Source organism: Amaranthus tricolor, chromosome 7 (genome assembly GCF_026212465.1).
Source record: "Amaranthus tricolor cultivar Red isolate AtriRed21 chromosome 7, ASM2621246v1, whole genome shotgun sequence".
NCBI classification, from domain to species: Eukaryota; Viridiplantae; Streptophyta; class Magnoliopsida; order Caryophyllales; family Amaranthaceae; genus Amaranthus; species Amaranthus tricolor.
The window spans coordinates 27,643,904-27,669,706 of record NC_080053.1 but is presented as its reverse complement, the minus strand read 5'-3'; the positions used below and the strand labels follow the sequence as shown (position 1 = coordinate 27,669,706).

Genomic DNA, 25,803 nt, shown 5'->3' with positions numbered 1-25,803 from the left:
GCTATAACAAGATCCCACATGGCTATGTTTTAACTTATTGATTAAGAGTAAAATACAAATTAAAAGTGATAAGTGAATAGTGCCAAAAATCAAATGAGACATTTAAGCTGAATAGGAGGTAGTACTAATTTAGCATAATTTTAATGATAATTTGGCTATTTTTAGCGTTTAAAAAATATTTTGCTGATGGATTTAAATACCAATTATCAAAATTATTCTTATTATTTATGTATAGAAAAAAATTATTGTGATCACCTAACACTTGAGTGATTGAATTTAGTATATTATTATTTGATTATTGATTGATTATCTACAAACACAATTAGTTCTATTAAGTACTTCCTCCATTTCATATTAGTTGCGACATTAGTAAAAATAACACTATTCATTTATCACTCTTAATTTGTAATTAGTTTTTAATTTATAAGTTAAAAAATAGTCAAATGAAATCTTGTTTGATTCGTCTCATTGCAAAGATTATTAATATCAAATTTTTATAATTTTTTATTATATATAATTAGAAATATGAAAAATTAAATTAATGTATTGAACTACGTGAAAAAAACAAATATATTAGAATGAGAAAAAGTATATATGTGGACATAATTTAATGTGAGATCATAAAATTCCATCCCCAAATGAAACATGATTGCCAACTCGTGGACATCCCAATTTTCTCTCTAAACTCGATGGATGTTTTAGACTTTTGTAAGTGAAGAGAGGATGAGAATGTTTAGTCTCATCTAGTTCATTATTATATGTAAGAATGTGTGGTTTGCTTTTCGGCATTATTTATCAATTAATTTTAATTTATATTTTATTTTCAATTTATATTTTTTATTTTCAATTTATAAATTAAAATATAATTAAGTGAGATTTTTTAAAAATAATTTAAGAATTACAACTTTAAAGTTTAAGACTTTTGCAAATTATCGTTTTAATGTTCATTTTTTGCGAATTACAATCACCAAAGTATCAAATGTACAACGTTTTGGTCAAATCTCAGAATTTTGACCATGTAATCTAAAATTTCAACTACTAAAATGGTTTGAATTCTCTATGATTTGGCCTAAATGTTGTAGACTTTAATACTTTAGTGGCTGTAGTTTTGTAAAAAAAAAACATTAAAGCTGTAATTTAAACATTAAAGCTGTAATTTGCAAAATTATCAAACTTTAAAGCTTTAAATCACAAATTATTCTTTTTAAAATTTATAAAAATGTAATTTTTATTAATATTAATTTTTTATAATCGTTAAAAAAATAGTATTGAAATAATGCATTAACAGGTTTGCAAGATTGTGTGATAGATGGATTAAAATAAGGAAAGTATTGATTGAACACTATACATCTATATCAAACTTCAATTCTTTCCTACCTAGCAAACTATTCACCAATGTGCCTAAATTCACTATCACCTCATCAAATTTGGTTTCTTGCTATATCATAGAGAAGTATTATTAAAGATAACCTTCTAAAGGAACTAGCTAGATAGGAATTAAATTATCAATTTTGTAAATTTACATGGTTCTAGATTTATTAAAATTAATGATCTATGCTAATATTTAAAATAAGCATTTTATATTTATTAGTGAATTTATTCCCAAAAAAAAGAAGTAATTATATCGCATCAGTCGTACACTTGCGATTAATTTATTTGGTGATTTAAATCCACATAACAAGAGCTCTCAATAAAAAAAGTCAAATAATTCTCCAATAAAATAGGCCTTCCTTAAATTTGATTTGTTCTTGATTTGAAAAGTCCTAAACAAGAAAATTTGGTCCTAATTTTAAAAATCATGTATTTTTCCTCTCCTATTAAATTTACCTTATTTCTATTTTTGTCATAATTTACCATATTTATTTAAATTTTTCTCCATTTTTCCATAATATACCACTTCCACTTCAAAGCTTGTTCCATAGACAAAAGATAATTAAATTCCAATGAAAAATTCTATTTTAATTTGTTGAAAGTTAATTCGTTGGTCAAATTCCTTTGAATTAACTTTTTTTTGTGGATTGAACATAGAAAATTACAATTGACACAGAAATATAGATTACCTATCCCCTTGGTAATTAAATTCTTGCACTCTTAGAATTTGAACTTGTAAGGAAATTTACACTTTCTATGCTTGGCTAAATTATTATGTGATTAATTCAAATAACTACTTATAAAGAAATTACTATAATTTAGATATTCTAAAGAAATTAACTTGGAACTTAATAATCTCTTATAATTTCTCTCCTAATTATCTATAAATAATAATGTAAAATTCGTGAAACAGACAAAGAATATACCAACAATATTTAAATTGTGAGTCAAACATAGTACTCCACTCCTAGTAAAAGCTGCTTACTTCGTTTTTTACACAGTTAAATGCTTTTGTTATATTGTTTATATTTAAAGTTATACTTCTTTAATTTTCTAATGTTTTTCCAATTTCGAATTTTCTATTTTAGAAAGAGAAATTTAATTAAGATTTTTAAGACATGTATAGGTGATAAAATATCTCCATGTGATATCGTTAAATTCATCTTAATGTATATTATTTTACTATATATTTTTTATAATTTTTTATGATGCGTTTTAAAATATAGGAAAAATTACCTAGAATAATCCAATCTTTTCATGATTTTTCTATAATAATCTGACCTAGTGATTAACCATGAATAATCCCAACTTTACGGGGTATTTTCCTAGAGTAAACCCAAGTTACCCGATGGCCTGCTAAAATAGGTAATTCGCCAAAAACATAAATTGAAAATTAATATAAAATTAGATAAAATTTTTGAACATTTACATAAAAAATTCTAAATAATAAAATAAAATCAGAATTTTTTTTAACAATTTTTTACATTTTTTTTCCACATTTTATTATAATTTATCTTTTTTTAAAAAAAAATTAAAACTTGCTGTAGTAAGTTATTCGGTTATTGGGTTTACTCTAGGAAAATATCTCCTAAATTGGAGATTATTCATGGTTAATCAATAGGTGAGATTATTATAGGAGAATCATAAAAAGATTGGACTATTCTAGGTAATTTTTCCTTAGAGATATTAAGGCTTAAAATTTACTTTAAAAATTGTGTAAAAAGTAAATGAGAAGAACAATGAAGAACGGAAGGAGTACATAACTAAAAATTATAAAAATGTGATATTTTATGAAAATATACAAAGAAAATAAAATAAGATCTCACGTGACTATATTTTTTTTTTCTCGTATAAAAGCTACAATATAGAAAATATCATAAACAATGAATTATGCTAAATTGACTTTAAGGTGCTAAAACAATGAATAAAAATCAGGATATGATGTAATAATTCTTAGGCGCCTAAACATATACCGTTGAAGTCGGATATGAAAGTAATAAAAAAACAATGAGTTAATAATGTTATAACGCATGCTGATTACATAATAAAGCATGTTCACTTAACTAATTTTATAGAGTAAGTTGACGGAATGAGACATGCATGCAATCAAACATGACTGGAACGAGCGAGTTTAGGTACAAGTAGGCATCGGTTACCAGGTTTACTCTACGAATAAAATAGAAATAGAATTTATAAGAATAAAATTGTAAAAAAATCTAACCTATAAATAAAAATGGGACAGTAGAAGTAAATAAAAAAATGAAACAATAAAAGAAATTGAAAAAAAAATATTTTATTATTTAGAAAAAATTACCTAGAATAATTCGACATTTTCATAATTTTACTACAATAATCCCACCTATTGATTAACCATAAGTAGTTTCAACTTTAGGGGGTATTTGCCTAGAGTAAACTTGGATAACTCGATAACCTACTATAACAGGTAATTCACCAAAATAGTAAACTAAAAGTTAATTTAATATTTGAGAAAATTTTTAAAAATTTACATAAAAGTTTCTAAATAATAAAAAAATCATAAAATTTTTTAAAACATTTTTTAATATATATATATATATATATATTTTTTTTTAAAATAAAACTTACTATAGCAAGTCATCCTGTTCTTGAATTTACTCTACGATAATACCCTTTAAAGTTGAGATTATTCATAGTTAATCAATAAATAGAATTATTGTAGAAAAATTATAAATAGATTGAATTATTCTTAGTAATTTTTGTTATTATTTACTAGCAACCGGTTGTTTAAATCGACTAATTTTTACATTAGAAGTATCAAATTTGACAGCAACACTTGGAATTCAACACTATGACTCATGCATGTTTTTCCCGTCAAATCTTAATTTTCAAGCGAAACGTATATCGTTTCATAAGGTGACGCTTGGAAGAAATTGATTGGATTCACGACCTTAATTTGAACAGGATCATTACAAAAAATAATCAGCAAATTAATTTGACTTACCGCAGAAAAAAAAATAAAGAAAAAAATTTCATATAAATGAATGTCATGTTCTAGAAGGAAAATCATGCTACTCTATGTCTCCAAAAGATTATACCATTTATAAAATTATTAATAGCCACAAATATTAAAAAATTAATAGGACCACTTAATCCGTAAATTGTATACTCTTTATGTTCTATTGAATTTGCAGTATTTATCATTTTGGTCCGTCCCACTTAATTTGCATCATTTTTATTTTTGGACAATGGCCCACTTCTTACTTTTAATCTCATCCATACATTTTAACTTTCTTTTAATTTTATCTACATAATTCATTCTCTCTCTTTATTTATTACCGTGATTCACCTTTTTTTAAAAAAACACCAATTTTCTCTATGCATCAAACCAAACAAGACAGAGGGAGTATTTAGGATTATTATGAGATAGAATATAGAAATATGTGGAGATAAAAATTAAAAGAAGAAGTGCTGGTGACATTACCTTAAATAAAAATATAATAAAATTAAAAACACATATTAAAATAAAAAATACTACATATATTAATTTCTTAGAGATTGGCGAGGTAACTAAAGTCAATTACTCTATCTGTCTATAATATATTACTACATTAACTTTTGCAATATTTTTATTTGGAGTATTTCACTTTCTTTAATTCATACCTTTTCTATTCTATTATACTTATAATATTTGACTTTTTATGCAATATAATATATTATTTTATATATATATATATATATATATATATATATATATATAAAGAATTAATATCAATATTATGAAAATATCTGATTAAACGATTCAAATAAGATCCTATTTGATTATATTTTTTTCTTATATGTGTAATATATAAAATAAATTTAAACGATGAATATTGTAAATAATTTTAATATAGCAAGTATTTCTGAATGGAATAAGTGAGAAAGTAATTCTTTTGATTTCAACATTAAACTTTTAACGAAATGTTGCTGGCGTACGTCATTACATACGTGGTAGGTTTAGTTTTCACTTTCTTCAATACAATCGCCAATCCGTAGGATTATTAATTGTAGTCCCAAGTGACCTTACATGGTTGAATTTTGGTGATATGTTTTGAATTTTATTATGTCGCTTTATATAAATTATTTATCTTAAAATTATAGACGTAGTATATATTTTTTAATTGAGGATGAATGTGATTATAAAATTTAATTTTATACTATGTTGATTTTTGATATAAAAATTAACTCAATTAAAAGCATACGTGATGAATATAGCTTTAAAATATGCTTTAATAAGTCATTTTTATTTATTTGAGAATTTTTTAAGAAATTCTATACTTGAGTTTAATTATAAATAATTTGATAGTTGAAATTATATTATATGAACAAATAGGTCATACTCATAATAAATTATTATAGATTTTCCTTCATATAAACAATTAATTATTTGATGTAAGTCTCAACAAAAATTATAATATACTCGTATATTTCATTCATTTTGCCTGCAAAATGAGAATGTGTAAGTTATAATATGATCTTTCAAATGAAAATTTAGCTTATTTATAAAGTGAACAATAAATGCTTTGGATCAAGTTTGGTTCAATTAAATTAAACTCAATTACTAAGAGATAATATAAATAGCTAGTCTCTTGAGAGAACGTCTTTTTGAGAGATATATTATAGGCCCAACCTATTAAAGATTAATGTTTACCACATTCTTAATGCTTACTTAACGTATCCTTAATGTCTACTTTCAATATCTTAAATGTCTACTTAATCATTCTTAATGCCTACTCATAATATTTTAAAAAATATATAATGACCGGCCCAATTAGAAATGGTCTCTCAAAGAAACCGTCTCTTACAAGAATTTGTGTGATATAAAAGGATAAGTCTGATTTGTATACATTTATTATAATTATTATCATAATAAATATTTTACCTAAATTTAATGCAAAGGCCCAACTAATTTTCATTTAATATGATAAGCTATCAAGCTTTAGATATTATGTTTAGATATGTCTTATCTCATATATGTGATATATGTTGCTCCAATTGTAACAGTCTAGCTATGTGGTATTCATTATTATTATTATTATTATTATTATTATTATTATTATTATGGTGTTTTTATTTATTTTTAACAATATTTTTTTATTTTGAGGTTTAAATGACTGCACGCATTTTTTTTTTTTGAAAGATACGTGTATGATGTATCCGCTAACTTTCCCCAATTCCTAACTTTATACGAAAATACTAAATTAATATACTCATAATATTCTCTTAAGGATCATAAAATTAAATATTGTTAATTATTTATAAGTATAAGAATTTTCTTAGTTCTAAAGAAATAGAGTACAAGTAATGGTTATCTATAACTTGATTGATTTTATTGCTTATCAAGTTTACATTAATAATATTGTTTTTGTTAAATTTACGAGACAATGATTTTTTTGGATTGCTATATATTTCCATTGTCTTTTCTTAATAATACATATACAACTCTAAATCTATTTAAAGGGGCGGAGTAAAATTTTTGGAGGCTCTTTTTATTTTTACGATGTTTTTTAGAATTGGGCCCTTTATTATATCAAAAGATAAAATTTTTTCCACTTTAAGAAAAATAATTTAAGACGAAATGTATTATACTATTGTAGACTAAAATTACTCAAATACTAAAAAAAAAAAGTTTACAAATAAATCACTTAAAAAGTGTTGCTCAGAATGGGCCTAAATAACATCATTTAATATTTGAGGGCGCTTATTTTAGGGGGCCCTAGGCGGTCGGTTACCCCGCCATGCTTAGAACCGACCTTGTCTACTTATCAAAGCTTATATTTTTTAAAAATAAAAAATCATAAGTTGTCCTAATGTTTAAAGGCTTTACTTTCACCTTTATGACAAAAATTCAATTTTCACTACCTCGAAAAAAAAAATTATCTTTCCCTTCTTTAAAATTAGGGATTCTCCGGCCTTATCTTATAAAAAAACCAATAATAAACATCAATTAAAATTTATAAATTTATTTCATTATTGATTGCATAATTTTATGTGAAATTCAATCTTTATGTACGACTCGAATAAACTTGTTAATTTTGAGTTCGTGAGGCCGTACGATGAAATTTAGACTGGAGTCTATTTAGATTATAATCCGTCTCATTTAAATCTAAACGTATTATCTAAGTATTTCAGTTGTCATACAGAAATTTTTTTTAGTTAAAAATGAAATCCTTTCTATAAATTCTTTTTGCAAGATTATGTAAGAGTCATTGTAATGATGCAATTTAAATTAAAGATCATATAATCATTTGTATGATTCGACTTATTTTGATTTATATTTCGTTTTAGTAATATTATCCTGTTATTTTGAAATTTATTTATGTAATATTTTTTTTATTAAATGGGACAAGCTGATATCGAAAAATATGTGCCAATAAAAGCAATTCTTACCCTTACATAATGGATTGCTGATCAAAGAATCCCAATTATTTTGAGTATTATTTTAATTTGTAATTGCATCCAACCTAATTCCATGATTGCATCTTTTTACTTGTATTTTATTTTAGTTTAACGTTCGAATGTCACCTGGCTGGTTATAAACTATCTGGGCATTATATTATTTGAGATTAGCGGGGTAAAAGTTAATCCGACCTGCTAATCAGATCTGAACTTAACTCGAAATAAGTGGTTTTGGGTTAAAACTTTTGACCTAATTAATTAAACGGGTCGACCTGACCTGATTTGTTTATTAAATGGGTTAGGTTCAGGTCAAAATTTTAAACCGGAAAAAAAACCTGTATAACCTATTTAATTAAATGTGTTAATTTCGAGTTAAATCAATAAGTGTAAGTTAAATTTAGTTCATTTAATATTTTCATGTTTTTATAATAATACAAAATAAACAACAAAAAAAACATAAAGTTAAAATTAAAGCCTAAAAAAGTAGATTTAATCAACTTTAAAAACCTTAAAAAAATAAATAAATTATAAACGGGTTAAGTGGGTCGAAATCAGATCAACCTGATATGTTGCAGGTTGGGTCAAGGTTGTGATTTTCAACCCAATTAACTAAATGGGTTGGGCTTGGGTCAAGGATTTTCTGACCTATTTATATATGATCCGAACCCAAACCCGACCCAACATGATTTGTTTGACAGGCCTATTTGAGATATTATCATTTTTCTAATGGACTACTAATTAACCTTAAATTCGTAGCTAAACAAATTAGATTAACGATCCTCCAATTTTATTTGTTCTTCCTTTTGCAGTATGGGAAGCAATCAAGAAGAAGAATAACGAGATATAAAATTTTATTTAAAAATAATTATTTAAAATAAGTAATAATTATTGTTGTCTGAATAGAGATTTAAATAAATTTAAGTGGTTAATATGTAAGGCAAATGATTTTTTTTTTTTCTAAAAAGATGTCTTAAAATGAAAAGATTAGGAAAATTTTGTGAAATTTTCATTTGAGTCAACTAATAAGAACGAAAGAATTGGAGGGAGTACTTTTATATGTTTTGTAAATTTAGGGTTGGATAGTTGTTAGTCATCGTCTTAGTAGCAGTAAGTGTAAAATATATATAAATTCAATGAAAATAAGTAAATTTATTGTTTGTTTTTAAATAAATTCATCTATTGGGTATAATTGTTGAAAATAAACACACTTATTGATTATAACGCTCTTCAAATCTTCTTTACTAAGTCGAGCAATTAGAAATAAATAATATGTGAGTTTATTTTTAACAATTATACCTTATAGATGAATTCATTTAAAATAGACAATAAGCGATGAACTTATTTTCAGCAATTATACCTAATAAGTAGTTGAAATGATATTTAGAAATGATCTTTACTCGAACTTATTATTCATACTTGAAATACAAATTCGTTTCACAATAAGTCTCGATTTATACCGTATAAATTATAAGAATGTTAATTTTTTATTTTGAAGTCGTTTAACTGTAACATCGAAAGACGACCGAAAAACAATCTAACACAAAAATATTTAAACTTGAAAAACTAATTTACTCCAAAATTTAAAAAGTACGTTGTAAAACAGGGTTCAAATCAGTGTGCTAATACTCAATTATTTGTGGGCCTAAATGTTACTACAATTATGGATATTGGTCACATAGTTGTTTCTTTGATGGTATAATAATATCTTAGACCAACTTTTTACTTAGGCCCTAAAGTGGATTAGCATTTTAATAATTTTTTAAATTATATGTAGATTAAAGAATATCAACAGATGGAGGGAGAAAGAATTAATCTTTATTATAGACGGTAAGAATTAAATCTCTATTGTATGAGCGTGCAACTGTTATTTTGTTTGAAGTGTGCTATGTTTTTTAATGAATAAGTTTGATCTATTTCAAAAATCAATAATTTGTCTTACCATAAATTAATAATTGATAATCTTTCAATTTTTCAATTTATATATTTGTGTATATAATAAGATGAATGTCTCATAATTTATTTTTGATTCCAATATAATTAATCTCTTAAAAGTAGGCGGAGATAATGATTGATAATATATGATAATACCAATTAGATATCTCTATTAAAGAGTATTCAAATTAATCATCTCTATTGCATTACATTATTCCCCATACATATTGTTTAAATATTATAACCATTAAATTGTTTTTTCTCTATTGTTCCACTATTCTAAACCAATTCTTACAAAATAAATATATAAGCCTAATAAATCATTGTCTATTTAACGTCATTTAAGTCATTTAAGTACCAAAAAATTTTATCGTTTTTCAAAAATCTTCATCTTTCTTTCAATAAAGCTTGAAATCTGTAGAAAGTATTAGAGATGGGAACGACAACAAGAGGGGGTAAATTGTTGTTTTAATAAGCTTAAGTATTTTAGCCCTATTTTTGCGGAATTAAATTGAAAAATTAAAACTTAAACTTAATGCAAAAAAATAAAAGAGACAACACAATTTTACGTAGAAACCTTCTAGGCCTAAATAGAAGGAAAAACCACGACTCCTCAGGATTTCAAAACTCTCCAATATGTTTTAGGCAATTCGTTACAATCACATAAAACAAACTCTACTTGCTTTACTTGAAGCTTCTCTAACTAGGCCAATTCTCTTTCTTTTCTCTTGCTTCACTCGAAGCTTCTCCAATTCTCTAGCTTTACTCAAAGCTTTTCTCTTCTCTAGCTTTACTCAAAGCTTTCTAATTCTCCCCTAGACTTACCCAAGTCTAGTTACAACAATTCTCTCAAAAACCCTTTACAAGGATAAATTCTCTAAAGATAAAATTAAAGAGTTGCACAAGAAAATATTATAAATTAATTGGCAATTTTTGAACAAAATATTTCTTGTTAATTTTTATCAATCTCTCGTATGATTTTTCAAGGCTCATACGCATACGATTTGAGAAATAAACAAGTCACGTATTTATAGTGTTTATTTAGCTAGTAATAAGGGAATAACTACCCATTATTTCCTTATCCCTAAAATTAAGGAGGATATGGATCTTGAATTACAAGGGTAACTCACGGTTAGTTTTTCATTAATAAGGGAATAATATGCTTAAGCAAAAAGCTACGTTTCCTTTTTTCTAATAATAGACAAGTTAGTTTTTCATTAATTAGATCCAAATAAAAGCCTATTTTAAGGAGAAAAATAAGGAGAGAAATATTCCACACTTTGAAAATCACACGGTTATTTTTGAGGTGGTTATAAAATATTTTGCCAATTAACTTAATTATTAAATAATGCAACAAATTAATTTTAACTAATATATCAACTAAAAAATCAGCAGACGTAACTTCTTCAGACTTCAGTCTGGGAACAATGTACTGTTTTCATTTTTCAGTAACGTCAGATCATCAAACTTGGGAACAGTAGACCTCCTGTCTACATTTGACATACTAAGCGATATACCTTATCTAACTTTATTGGATTCTTTTGACTAGTACACGTTCATAGACAAAGTCTTAGGTACTATCAACGATCTTAATTACGACCGGATATCGACCTGCATACAATCTCTAAAAATACATTTTTTTATATAATGTGTAGTCATCATCAAAACCTAAGAGAGCCAACAAAATCGATCCTACCCCCTCAACTATCCCAGGTAGAATCCCGATTCTAACAACCTTGATCATGGTATCGATCATCATACTCATAAAACACTAGCTGGTTTCTTGACATGATATTAGAAAACATTCACTCCATTCTTTGGGGTAGAATTACTAGCACCAAGTATGAGCAACACTTGAGCCGTATCCATACACACCAAAGACTCTTATGTGAGAAGGAGTAATAGAGCATATATCATACATTGGTGCTTCAATAAACAGCTTCTTTACAGTCATCAACTTAAACGTTTGGCTGATTAATTGATTCTTTAACAGAAATTCCAAAGACTCGTAATTCTTTCTTTGGTGAAAAGCATGATCCATGCACTAGGCTTCGGCACCGTTGGTGCGTAAAAGAATGTTTTACTTGCATTACATTAAAATTTAGGAATATATATATATATATATATATATGTATATATATATATATATATGTATATATATATATATATATATATATATATATATATATATATATATATATATATATATATATATATATATATATATATATATATATATATATATATATATATATATATATATATATATATATAATTCAACTTTTTCATAATTTTTCTATAATAATCTCATCAATTGATTAACTATGAATAATTCCAACTTTAGAGGGTATTTGCCTAGAATAACTTAGGTAACCCGTTAAACTGCTATAATAAGTTTTATTTTTTTTAAAAAGATAAATTAAAATATCAAAAAAATATTACTCCCTCCGAACCAATTTAGTTGTCCTATTTTCTTATTTGGCAAAGTCTTTTTAGTTGTCCCATTTCTATTTTTGTCAATCTTTTTTTTACCTAAATATCCTTAGTTCACACAAGTAATTACGAATATACCCCCATATACCTTACTTACGCAACTACCCTTCACTACTTACCCTTTACTACTTACCCTTTTTAATGGACCCCACACCATCCTTAATAACCGTGCCCAAGTAAATGGGACATCTAAATTGGTTCGGAGGGAGTATAAAATATCAACAAATATTTTTTTTGTAAATATTCAAAATTTTTCTCTAATTTTACATTAATTTTCAATTTATTTTTTTGGTAAATTACCTACTATAACCGGTCAATGGATTACCTACGTTTATTCTAAGAAAATACTCCTTAAAACTGAGATTATTTGTGATTAATCAATAAATAAAATTATTTAAGAAAATCATGAAAATGTTAGATTAATTTTCCTAAAATTTATTCCCGATTTCATAACCCATCATATGTCTGAAGTGTTCTCTAGTACTACTATATCTTAGTCTATTGATTACAGTAGGCTTGAGGGGTATTTAAAAGCCAAACAAACAATGCAACAGTACTGACTCACAAATGCATTTACAACAGACAGTTCCTTCTACTTATAGGCTTATACAGATGGTACTGCAATAGCAAGAAAAGCCATTCCAAATTCACAATATTACAGCACAGCAATCATAGATTGTTTGGAAAAATAATCTACATATAATTGTCACAATATATGACATATCTTGGAGCCTCAACCATCAGCTTAAGCTTTTGGTTGAGTTGGTTCCTTGACATGGTATCAAAAGCCATTATGACAAGAGGTTACATGTTCAAATCTCAACCACCCCTCAAATTCAAGTAAAATATTTTGCACTAGGTATAAGGAGGTCCTAAGCTGCATCCACACTTTTAGCCAAAAGGGCTCTTGTGTGAGGGGGCACATTAGAGTATATAACATCGAACAATTGATTTTACGATACCTCATCGGGTTTGTGTACAGTCAACTCCCCTTATATGTGGATTTTGTAGTGTACAAGCCCAAGAACAAATTTATCGCTAATGACCTATGACGAGCAATAACCAAAAAACCGTGAGAATAAGAAGGTAGCACTTATAAGGAAATTAACAATCAAAATAACAATGTTAGAACTGTAATTTCAAAAGATTGTAATTGGGTGAAAGAACCATAAATCTATAGTTGGAAGAAGATGGTAAAAGTGCACTCATACATAAGTAGCAATCCGGTCCACGGCAGTATTTGGAGTGTTGGGTTATTCCCTCCCACTTGGAGGAAGGCCCAATTAATATTTTAATTATGGACTTAATAATAATGGGCTGATAATTATAATATTATATTATTTATTATAATAACTATAAAAGGAAAAATAGAGCAGCAGTTAGTTATATTGCAACAAAAATACACAAATACACGCACAAACAGAAACAGGTGCGCACGTTAGAGGAGAAGAAAAGGTATCACGCGTGATTTTTCAGCGATCCGATCGAAGGCCATTCGTGCTCCGTTTTTCGTCAAATTTTGACACGGTGTTCCTGTCTACCCAACCTACATATTCAACGGTTGGATTGTCGTTTTGTGCATTGTAAGTGGGTAATTTGTATTTTGCCCTAATTTTACCCTAATTGTTATTTTACCACTTTTAAGTGATGTTTATGGTTGTTTGGTGTTTGTATTACCGCTAGTATTGTCTAGAGAGGATTTTGGTTGTACCCATTAATTTTATTGGTGATTAGTGGAAGAGTGTGGTATCACTTACGGTCCCGTAGTTTTTTTCCGCATTGGGTTTTCCACGTAAATATCGTGTGTGTGCTTTATATTCGCATTTTTACTTTATTGTGCTTGATTGTGGGATTATTATTGTTGGTTTGATTTGATTGGTTATTTTTGCTCATCTAACAACACAAAGGGAGAAAGTGTGTGTATTATATCGCCTCTTTTCTCAACATGGAGTGGAACGATTAGATTAGACAATAAAAGAGCAACATTAACAGCAAGAAAGCACATTCAAACTGACACTCCTCCAAAAAACCAAGATACATTGGATAGAATAACTTACTCCCAAGGGAAGTTTTGGTGGTCAGATGTACAATCTTACCTTGTTAGTGATAATAAAAATTAAAAATGTTGTTTCTGATTGACTATTAGTAGCAAACATTATATGCAGGTTTATATGAATAAGAAGTGCAAATGATTTAATAAGTCATATGAGGGCTGACAGGGGCTCGACCCTCGTTGCTGACTTTAAAAGTCTTTTTTTTACGGCCTATTTTTTTAGCTCAATCCTTGCAAATATTTCGATTATATATGGGTTATGACTAGTATTGCTTCATATTTTTCTGGCCCCCTCAACTTTCCGACTATAACTTGTAAGTTAGGAACATTGTGAATATAATTTTTTTTTTATTTTGAAAAATTGCATGTAGCATGTCAAACTTTGGCAAAAATTCTTTATCATGTGAAACTTAAAGTAGTATGGATGGTTGATGGGACGAAATTTGAACTTAGTTTTCCTTCAACAACTTTTTATATGTTTCTCAGTTACTTGAACATCAGACCATTTCTAAGTGTACTGCAAATACGTTAGAAAATGATATCTCGTGTACAACCATATCAGAAAAGGAGACCACGTGTCAACCACGTCACCAAGAGATTTGATATGACGTTGAGGTCATCAACACATAAAAGAATATTAAATGAAAACTAAATTTAAAATTCGTCCTAACAGTTACAATACTTAAAGTTACACATGGTAAACAAACTTTTCCAAAATTCGACATGTTACAAATAATTTTTCCATTTATAAATGCCTTAATAAGACTATATTTAAACCATAGTTCCCAAAGTTTAACAAAACTCCCGCACAATTATCAAAAAGAAATATATTGGGAACCTAGGTTGCACTAAAATAGACACGGACACGGACACGGACACGACACGGGTACGGGAAAACGCCAACTTAAAAATGGCGGACACGGAGACATGAAAATGGTAATATAATAAATATATCAAATTAAAGATAATTTTACAATCTTTATTAAATTATTCCAGACAAAACTATTTAAATCCAAAAAATTCTCAGAAATACCCACATCAAATTTAGAAATCCCAGCTTTGCCAACAATTCATACTAAAATTCCCTTTCTACAAACAATTTCCTCAAATTCCCCACAAAATTAAGTGATTCTTGTTCTTCTCTAAATTTATTTCTTCTAACATCAAAACTGCAAACTATTTTTTTCTGTGAAAATATCAGAAGATTTTGAAGATTATTCAAAATCAGAAAAGAAAAAAAACCCAGAAAAAATAAAATTAAAATTGATTTCTTCTCCATTAAAGGAAAATAAACCCAGAAATTACCAACAGATTAAGAAGAAAAAAGAAGGGATTAAGTAAGAGTTTATCTGACCTTGAATTTGAAGAACTTAAAGGGTTTATGGATTTGGGTTTTGTTTTTTCTGAAGAAGATAGAGATTCAAGGTTGGTTTCAATCATTCATGGGTTGCAAAAATTAGGAAAAAATGATGATAAAATTGAAAATAATGATAGTAAATGTGGTAATAATTCATCAATATCAAGACCATATCTATCAGAAGCATGGGAAGTAACGGAGAAGAAAAGAAAGGAAAATAGTTTTTTTTAAAAAAACGTGTCCTTGACTGCTTGCCGTGTCCCTTGCCGTGTCCCTTTCGTGTCCTTGCCGTGTCCCTGCCGTGTCCTTGCCGTGTCCGCGTGTCCGAAAAAATATTAAAATATTGGACACTTCATTTGGCGTGTCGGACACGGATTTTCGCGTGTCCGTGTCCGACACGTGTCCGACACAGGACACGCCACTTCAGGGAAGTGTCCGTGTATTCCAGTTGGGAACTTTGGGCATGTAGTCAACAGCATGTTATAAGGTAGTCTAAAGTTTGGATGATTTGAACGATGGTGGAGGGCGGCTAAGTGCGTAGACTTCTAATGTCAGCCTAAATTTATACTCTCTGTCACATTTATTTCACACTATTTTTCAATTTATGCTATGGCTTATGTTTTCCATTTTTTTTATTTTCGGAAAATAACCTATTACTTCTTTTAATCACAACATAACTCTCTTTTTATGTCATTACTCCATTTATTTTATTTATTTATTCTAAAATATTTATTTTTTAACAATTCATTTTATATTTTGCTACTATTCTAAAGGAATCAAGGAGTATGTATGTGATCATAGTGGAACTTATCATCTAGATTTTTGTGTTCAAAAGTGAAGATTTGGCCTTATCTTTGCCTAATTATAAAAGTGATTTGTCTTTTTTAGGTCACATTGTACTAATTATTTTAATTTTTCATTACTATTAATTAGAATCAAAATTGGATTGTACACAAACTTAGTTATTTTGAATTAATATCAAAATAAATCCTATAAAATTTTAGCATTACTTGTTATGAGCTTAATAACATAGAGAATTCTTAGAATCTTATGCAAAATTAATTGAAGTTACTAGGTAGGAATAGGGGTGGGAAAAAAATTATCATCTGGGTGTAATAAGAACACGTTTAGTTCAACTGATTTTTACTAAATGAAATTAATTTTTGCTGATCAAAATTTATCTTTACTGATTATAATCGATTTTTACTAATTGATACTGATTTTTACTAATTGAAATTTATTTTTATTAATTATAACTAATTTTTAATTATAAATTGTAACTAAATTTTACTGATTACAATTAAATGCAAATGATTTTTATTGATTGTAACTAATTTTTTACTAATTAAAATTTATTTTTATTGATTAAAAATTAGTTATACTAATAACTTATTTGTTTTAAGCTGAACTAAACATGCCCAAAATTATTAGAATCAAGTCTTATCTTAAATAAAACAATTACTACTTTACTTTAGATGAAATTTTATGTTTGATTCTCATCATCATCCAACTCGGTACATTCCGCTCATACAAAAAAATAACACCGACCATAGATATCAACATCATCATCCAACCCAGTATAACACCGAGCATAGATAGACAAGTTAAAATTTTGTCATGCATGACAAAGTGGGACCCTCATTTTGGCCACCAACTTAGTCCGTTCATCTTCTCACACAGTCACATATATAGAGAGTTGGGATTGCTATTAGCTCAATAAAGAAGAAGAAATAGAGAAGGAAAGAAAATGGTGAGGAGAGCATGTTGCGAGAACATGGGATTGAAGAAAGGGCCATGGACACCACACGAAGATCATATTCTCATTTCTTATATCAATCAATTTGGTCATTCTAATTGGAGAGCTCTCCCTAAACATGCTGGTATTAATTATATTATTTCTTCCTCCTACTTCTTTTTTTTTTTTTTTTATTACATTCGAGTATTTTGAGAAAATTTTAAATATTTATAATTGACGGTATCAATGCTTCATCCCTCGATCGATTTTATATTTAGAGTTTATACCCTCTGTCATCTAAACTTTGGATAAGTTGTGAACACGGATTTTTTAAATATAACATAAATGATCATATAACATAAATGATCATATATTTTAAACGTATAAAATACATTTGAATAATTTTGTTGGAAAAATATTATGGTGAAAGTGAATATGTGATAATGTTGTATTAAATTTGTTTGTAGCATATGCTAAAGAACCAACTCAACTAAAAATTAAAACTGATAATTATGGTTATCTAAGATATGTCATATACTCTTATATGCCTCTTCACACAAGAGCCCTTTCGGCTAGAGCTCTGGATGCATTAGTGACTCTCCTCATACCTAGAGTGAAATGATTCACTTTTAATTAGGGGCGAACATGATTTGAACCCATGACGTCTTATCACATAGACTTTGATACCATGAAAAGAAAATAACACCTATCAAGGAAAATTGTAATTTATCACTGTAAAATCAAATTTCGTTACAAATCGATATTGTTTTGAGTAAAAATTGCATATTTTTGGGTGTTTAGGTTTATTAAGATGTGGAAAAAGCTGCAGGCTTCGATGGAATAATTACTTAAGACCCGATATCAAGCGAGGACATTTTAGCACTCAAGAAGAAGAAACCATCATTCAAATGCATCAAATTGTTGGAAATAGGCACATTCCCCCTACTCTTATCTTACTTAATTCTATTTCATGAATTTTTTTAATTCTATAATTAATAGTTTATAAAATATCACGAGACTTCAACCCTCAGTTTAAACTTTTAGTTGAATTGACTTTTTGATAATAACTCGTTATCAATATGTTATATGTAGAAGTGTTCATTCAAGTCATTGATTGATTTAGGGTTAAGTTTTTCGTGTCGGTTCAAAATCAGGTCTTGGGCCCATGTTGATTTTTACATAATTGTATATCTATTTGTGAAGTTCGGCCAATCGGGTTTGGTTACAATGTTGAAATACTAGTTTGTTTTGAACACCTCTACCATGAGTAAGTCGCTTATTTTTTTTTCTTTTTTTTGTTTATTTTAATTATTGTAGGTGGTCTACCATTGCAGCTAGATTACCGAGACGAACAGATAATGAAATAAAAAATTATTGGCACATAACTTTGAAGAAGAAGGTTAAACAAGCTCAGTTGGCCACTTCCTATTCAAATGAAATTACAATTTCCCAAAATTTATTAGGGCAAATGTCTAGTAATTTGGATGGAATACCAACAATGGGATCATCAACCTTAAGTGCTAAAGATGATGTATTGCTATTTTGGTATAATCTCTACCAAAATGCTGAGGAGTCTATGGTACTAGCAAAAATTAAACATTAAAGAGTTCGGGTTTTGTCTTAGTAGTAGTACTATAATTTCCAGCAAGACCTCAGTTTGATTCTCATTGATCCCTTTCCCAGCTTATACTGTAAGCAAAAAAAACAAATACTTGATAAATTTTACTTTGTTTTGCTAAATCATAAATACATTCTTGAATTTATATAAAGAGTCTGAGGATTCATCTGTGGATCTTTCTCTAGCCGATGGACTCTTTGACTACACTCTCCTTTATGGATATGAGTTGTCGTCTTCTTTCCTTTTCTAGACCCTGATCATAGTTTCCTAAAAGCAGATATAATCTTCATCATCTTTTATTTATAATCTTAATTCTATACAAGACAAAACTATCAATGCATCAATGCCATCAAACCTTCAAATATATGAGAACATAAAAAAAAATTAGAAAATAACAATATGTTACTCCCTATTGTATTTAAGTGAAATAATGTGAATTTTAAGAGTATAGGAAGTTATAATATTTTGTGTTCTAGTGTAATAAATGTTAAATTAAATAAAAAGAGAAATTAAATTGCATGAATGACGTTAAAAGAGAATTTAAATGCGTGGATGTGAGTAGAAGATAGTAGTTTGGTCAAATTTCATATAAAGAAATAATGCAAAAAAAAAAAAAAAAAGACAACCCAAAATAAAAATTGATGCAAATTGATGAAGATGTAGGGAGTAGTTAAGTAGCAAAATTGGTTGATTTTTGTCTAAAATATTATTACATTTATCTATTTTAGAAGATATTTTTTATTAAATTCAAAATAATTGCTAAATTTATTGTAAAATTGTAAGGATTAGAGAGAGCAAATCCTAAGTGAGCTTAGAGCGAAAAGAGTGTGTGTAATCTTATAGTAGTTGTAAATGTTGAATTACACATTAAATGATAACGATTGTGCGTTATACCAAAAGGACTTATCATGTAATTAATTCTTTCTAAAATGCATTAGAAACATTCGTCATGGAGGTGAATTAGTAAATTTATAACAATGGTTTTTCTAACCTACTTATCAGGTGCATAGATTTTGACAATAAAATTAATAATTTTTGAAATTTCATTTAGAATATTCTCTAAAATATTATTATATTTGACTATTTTAGAAGATATTTTCTATTAAATTCAAAATAATTACTAAATTTATTGTCTAAACTTATGCACTAGATGGTACATAAGTTAGAAAAATCGTTATAATATAACAAAAAAAACATCAAAAATACAACAAAAGCACAAGATAAAAAATTTATAGCTCTAATTATAGGATACATGATAAATAATAAAACTATACTACAAAATAAGATAAAAATTGAAAGACCTACTTTTGTGAGAGACCATTTCTCGGTGAAACGACCTCAAAATAAGAAACTCATATTTTAATTGTATTAGTCGGGCTATTCAGCCCATATCTCACCGTGACACTGTCTCACCCGAAAAATTGTGAAATTGGAAACTTCATCAATGAGTGTAAATACAAGTCAAACGCCTCAACCAATTTGCTAACCTAAAGAACTCCCAACAGAACATAAACATAATGGTAGATATTCACTTCTTTTGCTATTAGAAGGTAAGAATGGAACTTTAATGGTACCTTAGGGTAACGAATGTCGGCTGTCTTTTTCAGCAGAAGAATAGAAATGAGACTCGAGCTCTTTGAGGCTAGCAGCAGCTTCTTCTCCAATGCTACTCAATGTAGTGTCCGTCTTTTCTGATAGCTTATTGAATTCGCTTATACGTCGTTCTACATGGTCATTGAGCGATGCAAATCCAGAAAAGATGGCAGTCTGCTTCAGTTCTGATACTAATTTCAATAATGAATCAGATGCCTGGACCTGTAGAACAACGTCAATAAACGATGACCATGGACGCGTAGCAAGAATTATTGAGTCAGTTTCATGAATTTAGTGAACAAGCCGACAAGGTATGAGGGGAATACGATAAAGAAAAGGAGAAATGTAGCATAATTCATCAACTAGTAACGCTTATTGAATTCACAATTCGTCAAAAATGGCACAAAAATAGCAAAAAAACTAACATAATTCGCTTTTACCGATTCGTTGGGAGATTAGCAAATATGCAAAATGCAAAATCCCTTTACTCCCCATTACTCCGATGCCATTCAGGAGCTACCAGCCTACTACATATAAAAATTTTTAATATAAAAGGCTCCAAATAAATCTGATAATCTATTTTTCTATAGAGAAAGTACATGCTACAATCACCAGATTGAACTTCAAAAAAAAAGAACACACGACACATACTACCTCTTACCTAGATGAAAGTCCGAAACTTTCTGAAATCAAAGATCATAAGCAAAAATTACAATAAAGTCAAAGCCGTGATCCCAACAATACGAGACCGGCTACATGAAGCAAAATAAATCAACGCAAGGGATCATCGGTAATGAACATTAACAAAAATATAGTTTGTTTCCCAATTTAGTACTAACGTAGAAGTAATAAATTAATTCTAAGAGTCATCCACATATTTTCTTCTTTTCCATTGAATCTGATCTATTGTCATGTTACCGCAAATATTAAATTTTCATGTCATTCTTCATTCTAATATTTAGGTATCTTCCACATATCTCTTGCTATCTCTAACCTCATCAAAGTTATATTCTTTAGAGATTTGAATATAGCATTTCATTTATCTTAACATACACATCTCAGCTACTCTCATCTACTTACAATGAGCTAATCTGAAAGTATACCCATATAGTAGTGCATCAAATATAGCATCTCCTTTAGCCTAAATGATGGTAGCAAGCCCACTCTTCCACACATGAAAATCAAGGTTGGATGAGGTGATGAAAGATATTTTGAGCTATGGAAGGAAAAGAAACGACTAACTACCAAACAACACATATTCTATTTTTGATAAGCAATTTTATGATGGGTGGACAAAAACCTCTAAATTACTAGAGAGCCAATTTATGTAAATCCAATCCCATACAAAGAAATACTCATTTTATCTCATTAAGTTTGCAACATATCTCCCAAGAAGTTTTTACATGGGGAACTTAAATGTTGCAAACTCTACAAGACGGAGGGAGTACATTAAGTCTAGATGAATTCGTTAATGCAGCAACCAAGCTAAAGCAACATCAATAATGAAGTTTCAATTTGCTGCAAAATACGCAAAATGAAAACACACATCATTGTGTCTTAGAGAAAGTAGAGGTCAAATAGGAAATGGCAATGAGCTGTACTTCAAGCATCAATTTATTCTTCACATTAAAAATTCAATGATTATGCTCACCATTTTGGCTGCGCGCACCTCCATAGTCAAAGCTTCTTGTTGATTTTTGACTAGTGGCTCATTTACCTAGAGATTAAGATTTTCAAAACCTTCATTAGTCACTAATAACAGAGCCTTTAATATATATATAAATTTTAGCTACTCTGACTCTTAGTTTTTCCTTAGCATTAGAAACAGCCCTTTCAACAATGGTACTTGGGCATAAATGAGTATTGACTACAACTTTTCATTACATCAATTCCACTAGGTGGCTCCCACTAACGCAAGGTTTGATGGATTGAATACACATGCAAACTTAGCCTTGCAAGAACAAAGAGGTTGCTTTCGACTAATTCCCGACTGCAAAAATCATCTACAATAACACTACAAGTGCACATCAAGAAGTGAGTCACCATCATACCCCGTATAACCCGTGCATACTTTATATAGTGAGTCATTACACTATAATCTCATTATAATCCAAAAGAAAAGAACTACAAATATGTAGATCCATCGCGAATGGAGTAACGGACACTTAAAGAGAACACTTATCCATATATAAATCTGTATAAATAACATCAGGTTTTATCCAATTAACTAGTGTTATAAATAATATCAGGTTTTGTGGTCAATGGGGCAGAAGCAAAGGGATAAAGGGAGGCCAAAGCAATAACTTTCTTAGCATACATTCGACACATAATCAATGAAAACCAATATGCCAAAAAGAAAAATAATGGGGTCATGAGAAATTCTCAATTCCAGTCCAAATAGTTTAAGCAAGCATAACAGCACTAGAATACCTTGGACAGTACATACAAAACTTACAAGGGAAAAGAAGACAAACCCGGGAAACATTGACTAAATTAGTGAAATTGTCAACGAGACTTGATACATCATTTTCAACTCTCTGCAAGAGAGCCTTCTGCTTCTGAGCTGCTGCAGCCGCAGCAGCGGCTGTAGGCCCACTTCCACCTCCACCGCCTCCTTTATTCATTCTAGGCTACATGAAATTCAAGGTACATTCTCATCAGGGTGAACAATATTGAAAGGTAAGCCATGGCTACAGGTTATGGCATGGTCATTCAATTTCCTATTAGTTTAATTTTGAATTGTTCAGCCGAGTTGATTGTATCAAGGAAAAATTTCTAGGTGAGAAAGCAACAGACTAACACAAATGCAGTTATTTACACTTGGGGGGTGTTTGACAAATGGGAATAGGAATTGCATTACTATTAGTTGAGACGTGAGATGAAATTGGGCTTGTATACAACAAGACTTCACATAAGAGTTGACTGCACAAAAACTACTCAATGAGGTTCCATCCTAAAACCAATCGGTATCAGGAGTAGTAGTCCATCAAGTATATATATATATTAGTCAATCTCTATCAAATTCTTAAAAGTGGGATTACTTTCCAACAGACTCATCCTCTGATACTTTTGCTTGAGACTTGAGATGGGACTTAGAGGCTAAAAAAAGCTATCCTTTGTTTGTTTTTTCTTACTTTGATCACTAAATCCCTTCCTCATTCACATTCCTTGTAAACAATCAATGACTTAGGACTTTCTATATACTTCATAAGTTGCCATTCCCTTACTCTAAGTCCCTTCCGTATACCCTTCCTTGTAAACAAAGAACAACTAAGACTTCCCTGTCCAAAATTCCCAATCCCTTCCCCAAATCCCTCCAGCCAAAACACCCCTTAGTGAAGATATTTACTCAACATTCATGTATCAATCTGGGAAATTATGTGAACAATTTTTTAAAAAAATTGAGCCTAATCATACCAAATTCCTAAAAAAAATTAAGACTTTACAATTATATACAAACGCCTATCCAATTAACATATGAAACACAACAATAAAGAGAGGGAAAAAAAGAATTAGAAACCTAAGAATTGTTGGTGGTTGGACAAAATCTGACAGCTGCTGGAAGTAACACCGTTCTTCAATCACCGGAATTTTAGGGTTTTGATGCAAGGTGCCGGATTCTAGAGTTTGATCTTAAGGGTCTGTCCCCAGAATTGGTGAAGAAGAAAAGGAGTGAAATTTATATGAAATTAAAGATAAAATACAAAGATTGAGGATGAATTTTCAGACAAAATCAATCAGCATTACCTCGAACAAGTTCACAAAAAACGAGTAATTTAGGAAGGATGAGCTATTTTTTTTTTTAAGATTAATAAAGCCAAAAATATTTAGATATTTCAAAAAAAATTAAGAAAAAGAAAACGTTCACAAGATTCAATACAACCAAATTCTTAAATGAGTGTCACTTTAATCTTAATGATAACTTTTGAGTCTTTTAACTCATAAATAAAGTGATTGATTATAACCTTATATTGGTTAATTGAAAAAATTAACTAATTATATAACATCGTCTTCTAATAAGACAGTTTTATACAAGATTTATTGTAAATAGTAATATAATTTAAATAGTAGAAAATTTATTTTTAATTAGTAAAAATAAATTGCAAGTAGTAAAATCATTTTTGATCGGTTAAACTAAGTTATAACTTAAACTTAAATTTAGTTACAATCAGTATAAGTCTGTTGCAATTATTAAAATTACTATTAATCAGGAAAAATAATTACAATTAGTAAAAATTAGTTTCAACTAGTAAATTCAATTGTAAATCAAAAAAAAAACTTACAGGTAAAAACGTTCACAATGGGACTCGAACCCACAATCTCCCGCTCCGGAGGCGAGCGCCTTATCCATTAGGCCATGCGAACTTCAAATATTCAATATTCTCTTTGTAAACTATTTTTTTCAATATTAGTGGCTATATAATCAAATTTTCTTTAACTTTTACTTCAATTTCAAGATTTTATTAATGATGTTTTCAGGTTATGGGCTATGGCCATTGGCCAGGTCGAGGCAGACTCATAATTTTAATTATGAGGTATTTGAAATTGATCATAATAATTAGACAAAAGAATGAATATTAAAGGGGCAAACAATTTCTTAAGAAATTCAATACAAATTTGATTTTGGTGGAGCTTCATAAATGATACTGGGACAATGAAATATTAATGGTGTGGCGTGGACACTTCCACGCTCCAATGTGTCTCGGTGAATGGTTTAAAGGATAGGTGAGCAAAATAGCTCAAACAAATATATAAAGGAATTACTTCTATTGAGTTAGTATATGTGGGTGACGTAAGTAATAGAGAAAAAATTACCTCTATGGAGTTAGACGAATAGTTTTATTGATCAAGTAATACTCAAAGAGATTCAAGTCTAATATCATTTTTAATTTGCTCCCCTACATTTATCTTGTACTTTCGTTTTTTTGTATTGTTTATTTTTGCCTTTTGATTGGTATGTATCTTTCTTTGATTTATTCATATATATATTTATTATTCTTAAAACTTATCTTATCGACCTTGTCTTACTTTTTGTTGTGCATATGGTGTGTTTTGAGTCTTTTGTTTTATAAGGTCTTTCTTGAGCGATAGTCATCTTGGCTGCAACCTCTTTTGATAAGAATATGGTATATTGTATTGCATCTCTATGAGTTAAATATACTAAATATCAGGACAATAAATATTCATATATAAAAATTTCCGATTAAAAATTATGTATGTTTTTTTAAGGGATT

The 25,803-nt window shown here is 28.6% G+C and overlaps 2 protein-coding genes and 1 non-coding gene across 7 annotated transcripts; 1 reads left to right on the top strand and 2 right to left on the bottom strand.

Moving 5' to 3' along the window:
- The first annotated feature begins 17,356 nt into the window (after positions 1-17,356).
- Positions 17,357-18,569, top strand: LOC130817992 (transcription factor MYB14-like). Its single transcript, XM_057684008.1, has 2 exons — positions 17,357-17,503; positions 18,160-18,569. Exons 1-2 carry the CDS (start codon positions 17,371-17,373, stop codon positions 18,330-18,332), a joined length of 306 nt encoding a protein of 101 aa, XP_057539991.1. The 5' UTR covers positions 17,357-17,370; the 3' UTR covers positions 18,333-18,569.
- A 175-nt stretch (positions 18,570-18,744) lies between these two features.
- Positions 18,745-24,406, bottom strand: LOC130817991 (mediator of RNA polymerase II transcription subunit 22b-like). 5 transcript variants are annotated; one of them, XM_057684007.1, is made up of 5 exons: positions 24,090-24,406; positions 23,044-23,194; positions 22,221-22,286; positions 20,551-20,791; positions 18,745-19,243 (listed from the first exon to the last, which is right to left on the bottom strand). In XM_057684007.1, the coding sequence occupies exons 2-4, from the start codon at positions 23,191-23,193 to the stop codon at positions 20,552-20,554; spliced, it is 456 nt and encodes a 151-aa protein (XP_057539990.1). In that variant the 5' UTR covers position 23,194; positions 24,090-24,406; the 3' UTR covers positions 18,745-19,243; position 20,551. The 5 variants fall into 5 exon arrangements, with proteins under 5 accessions (XP_057539990.1, XP_057539989.1, XP_057539988.1 ...); XM_057684006.1 differs by having other exon boundaries at positions 18,745-19,229; positions 23,044-23,199; positions 24,090-24,403; XM_057684005.1 differs by having other exon boundaries at positions 18,745-19,047; positions 23,044-23,199; positions 24,090-24,403.
- Positions 24,407-24,861: 455 nt separating this feature from the next.
- TRNAR-CCG (transfer RNA arginine (anticodon CCG)) lies at positions 24,862-24,934 on the bottom strand. Its single transcript has one exon. It is a non-coding gene; the product is annotated as a tRNA-Arg (tRNA).
- Positions 24,935-25,803: the final 869 nt, after the last annotated feature.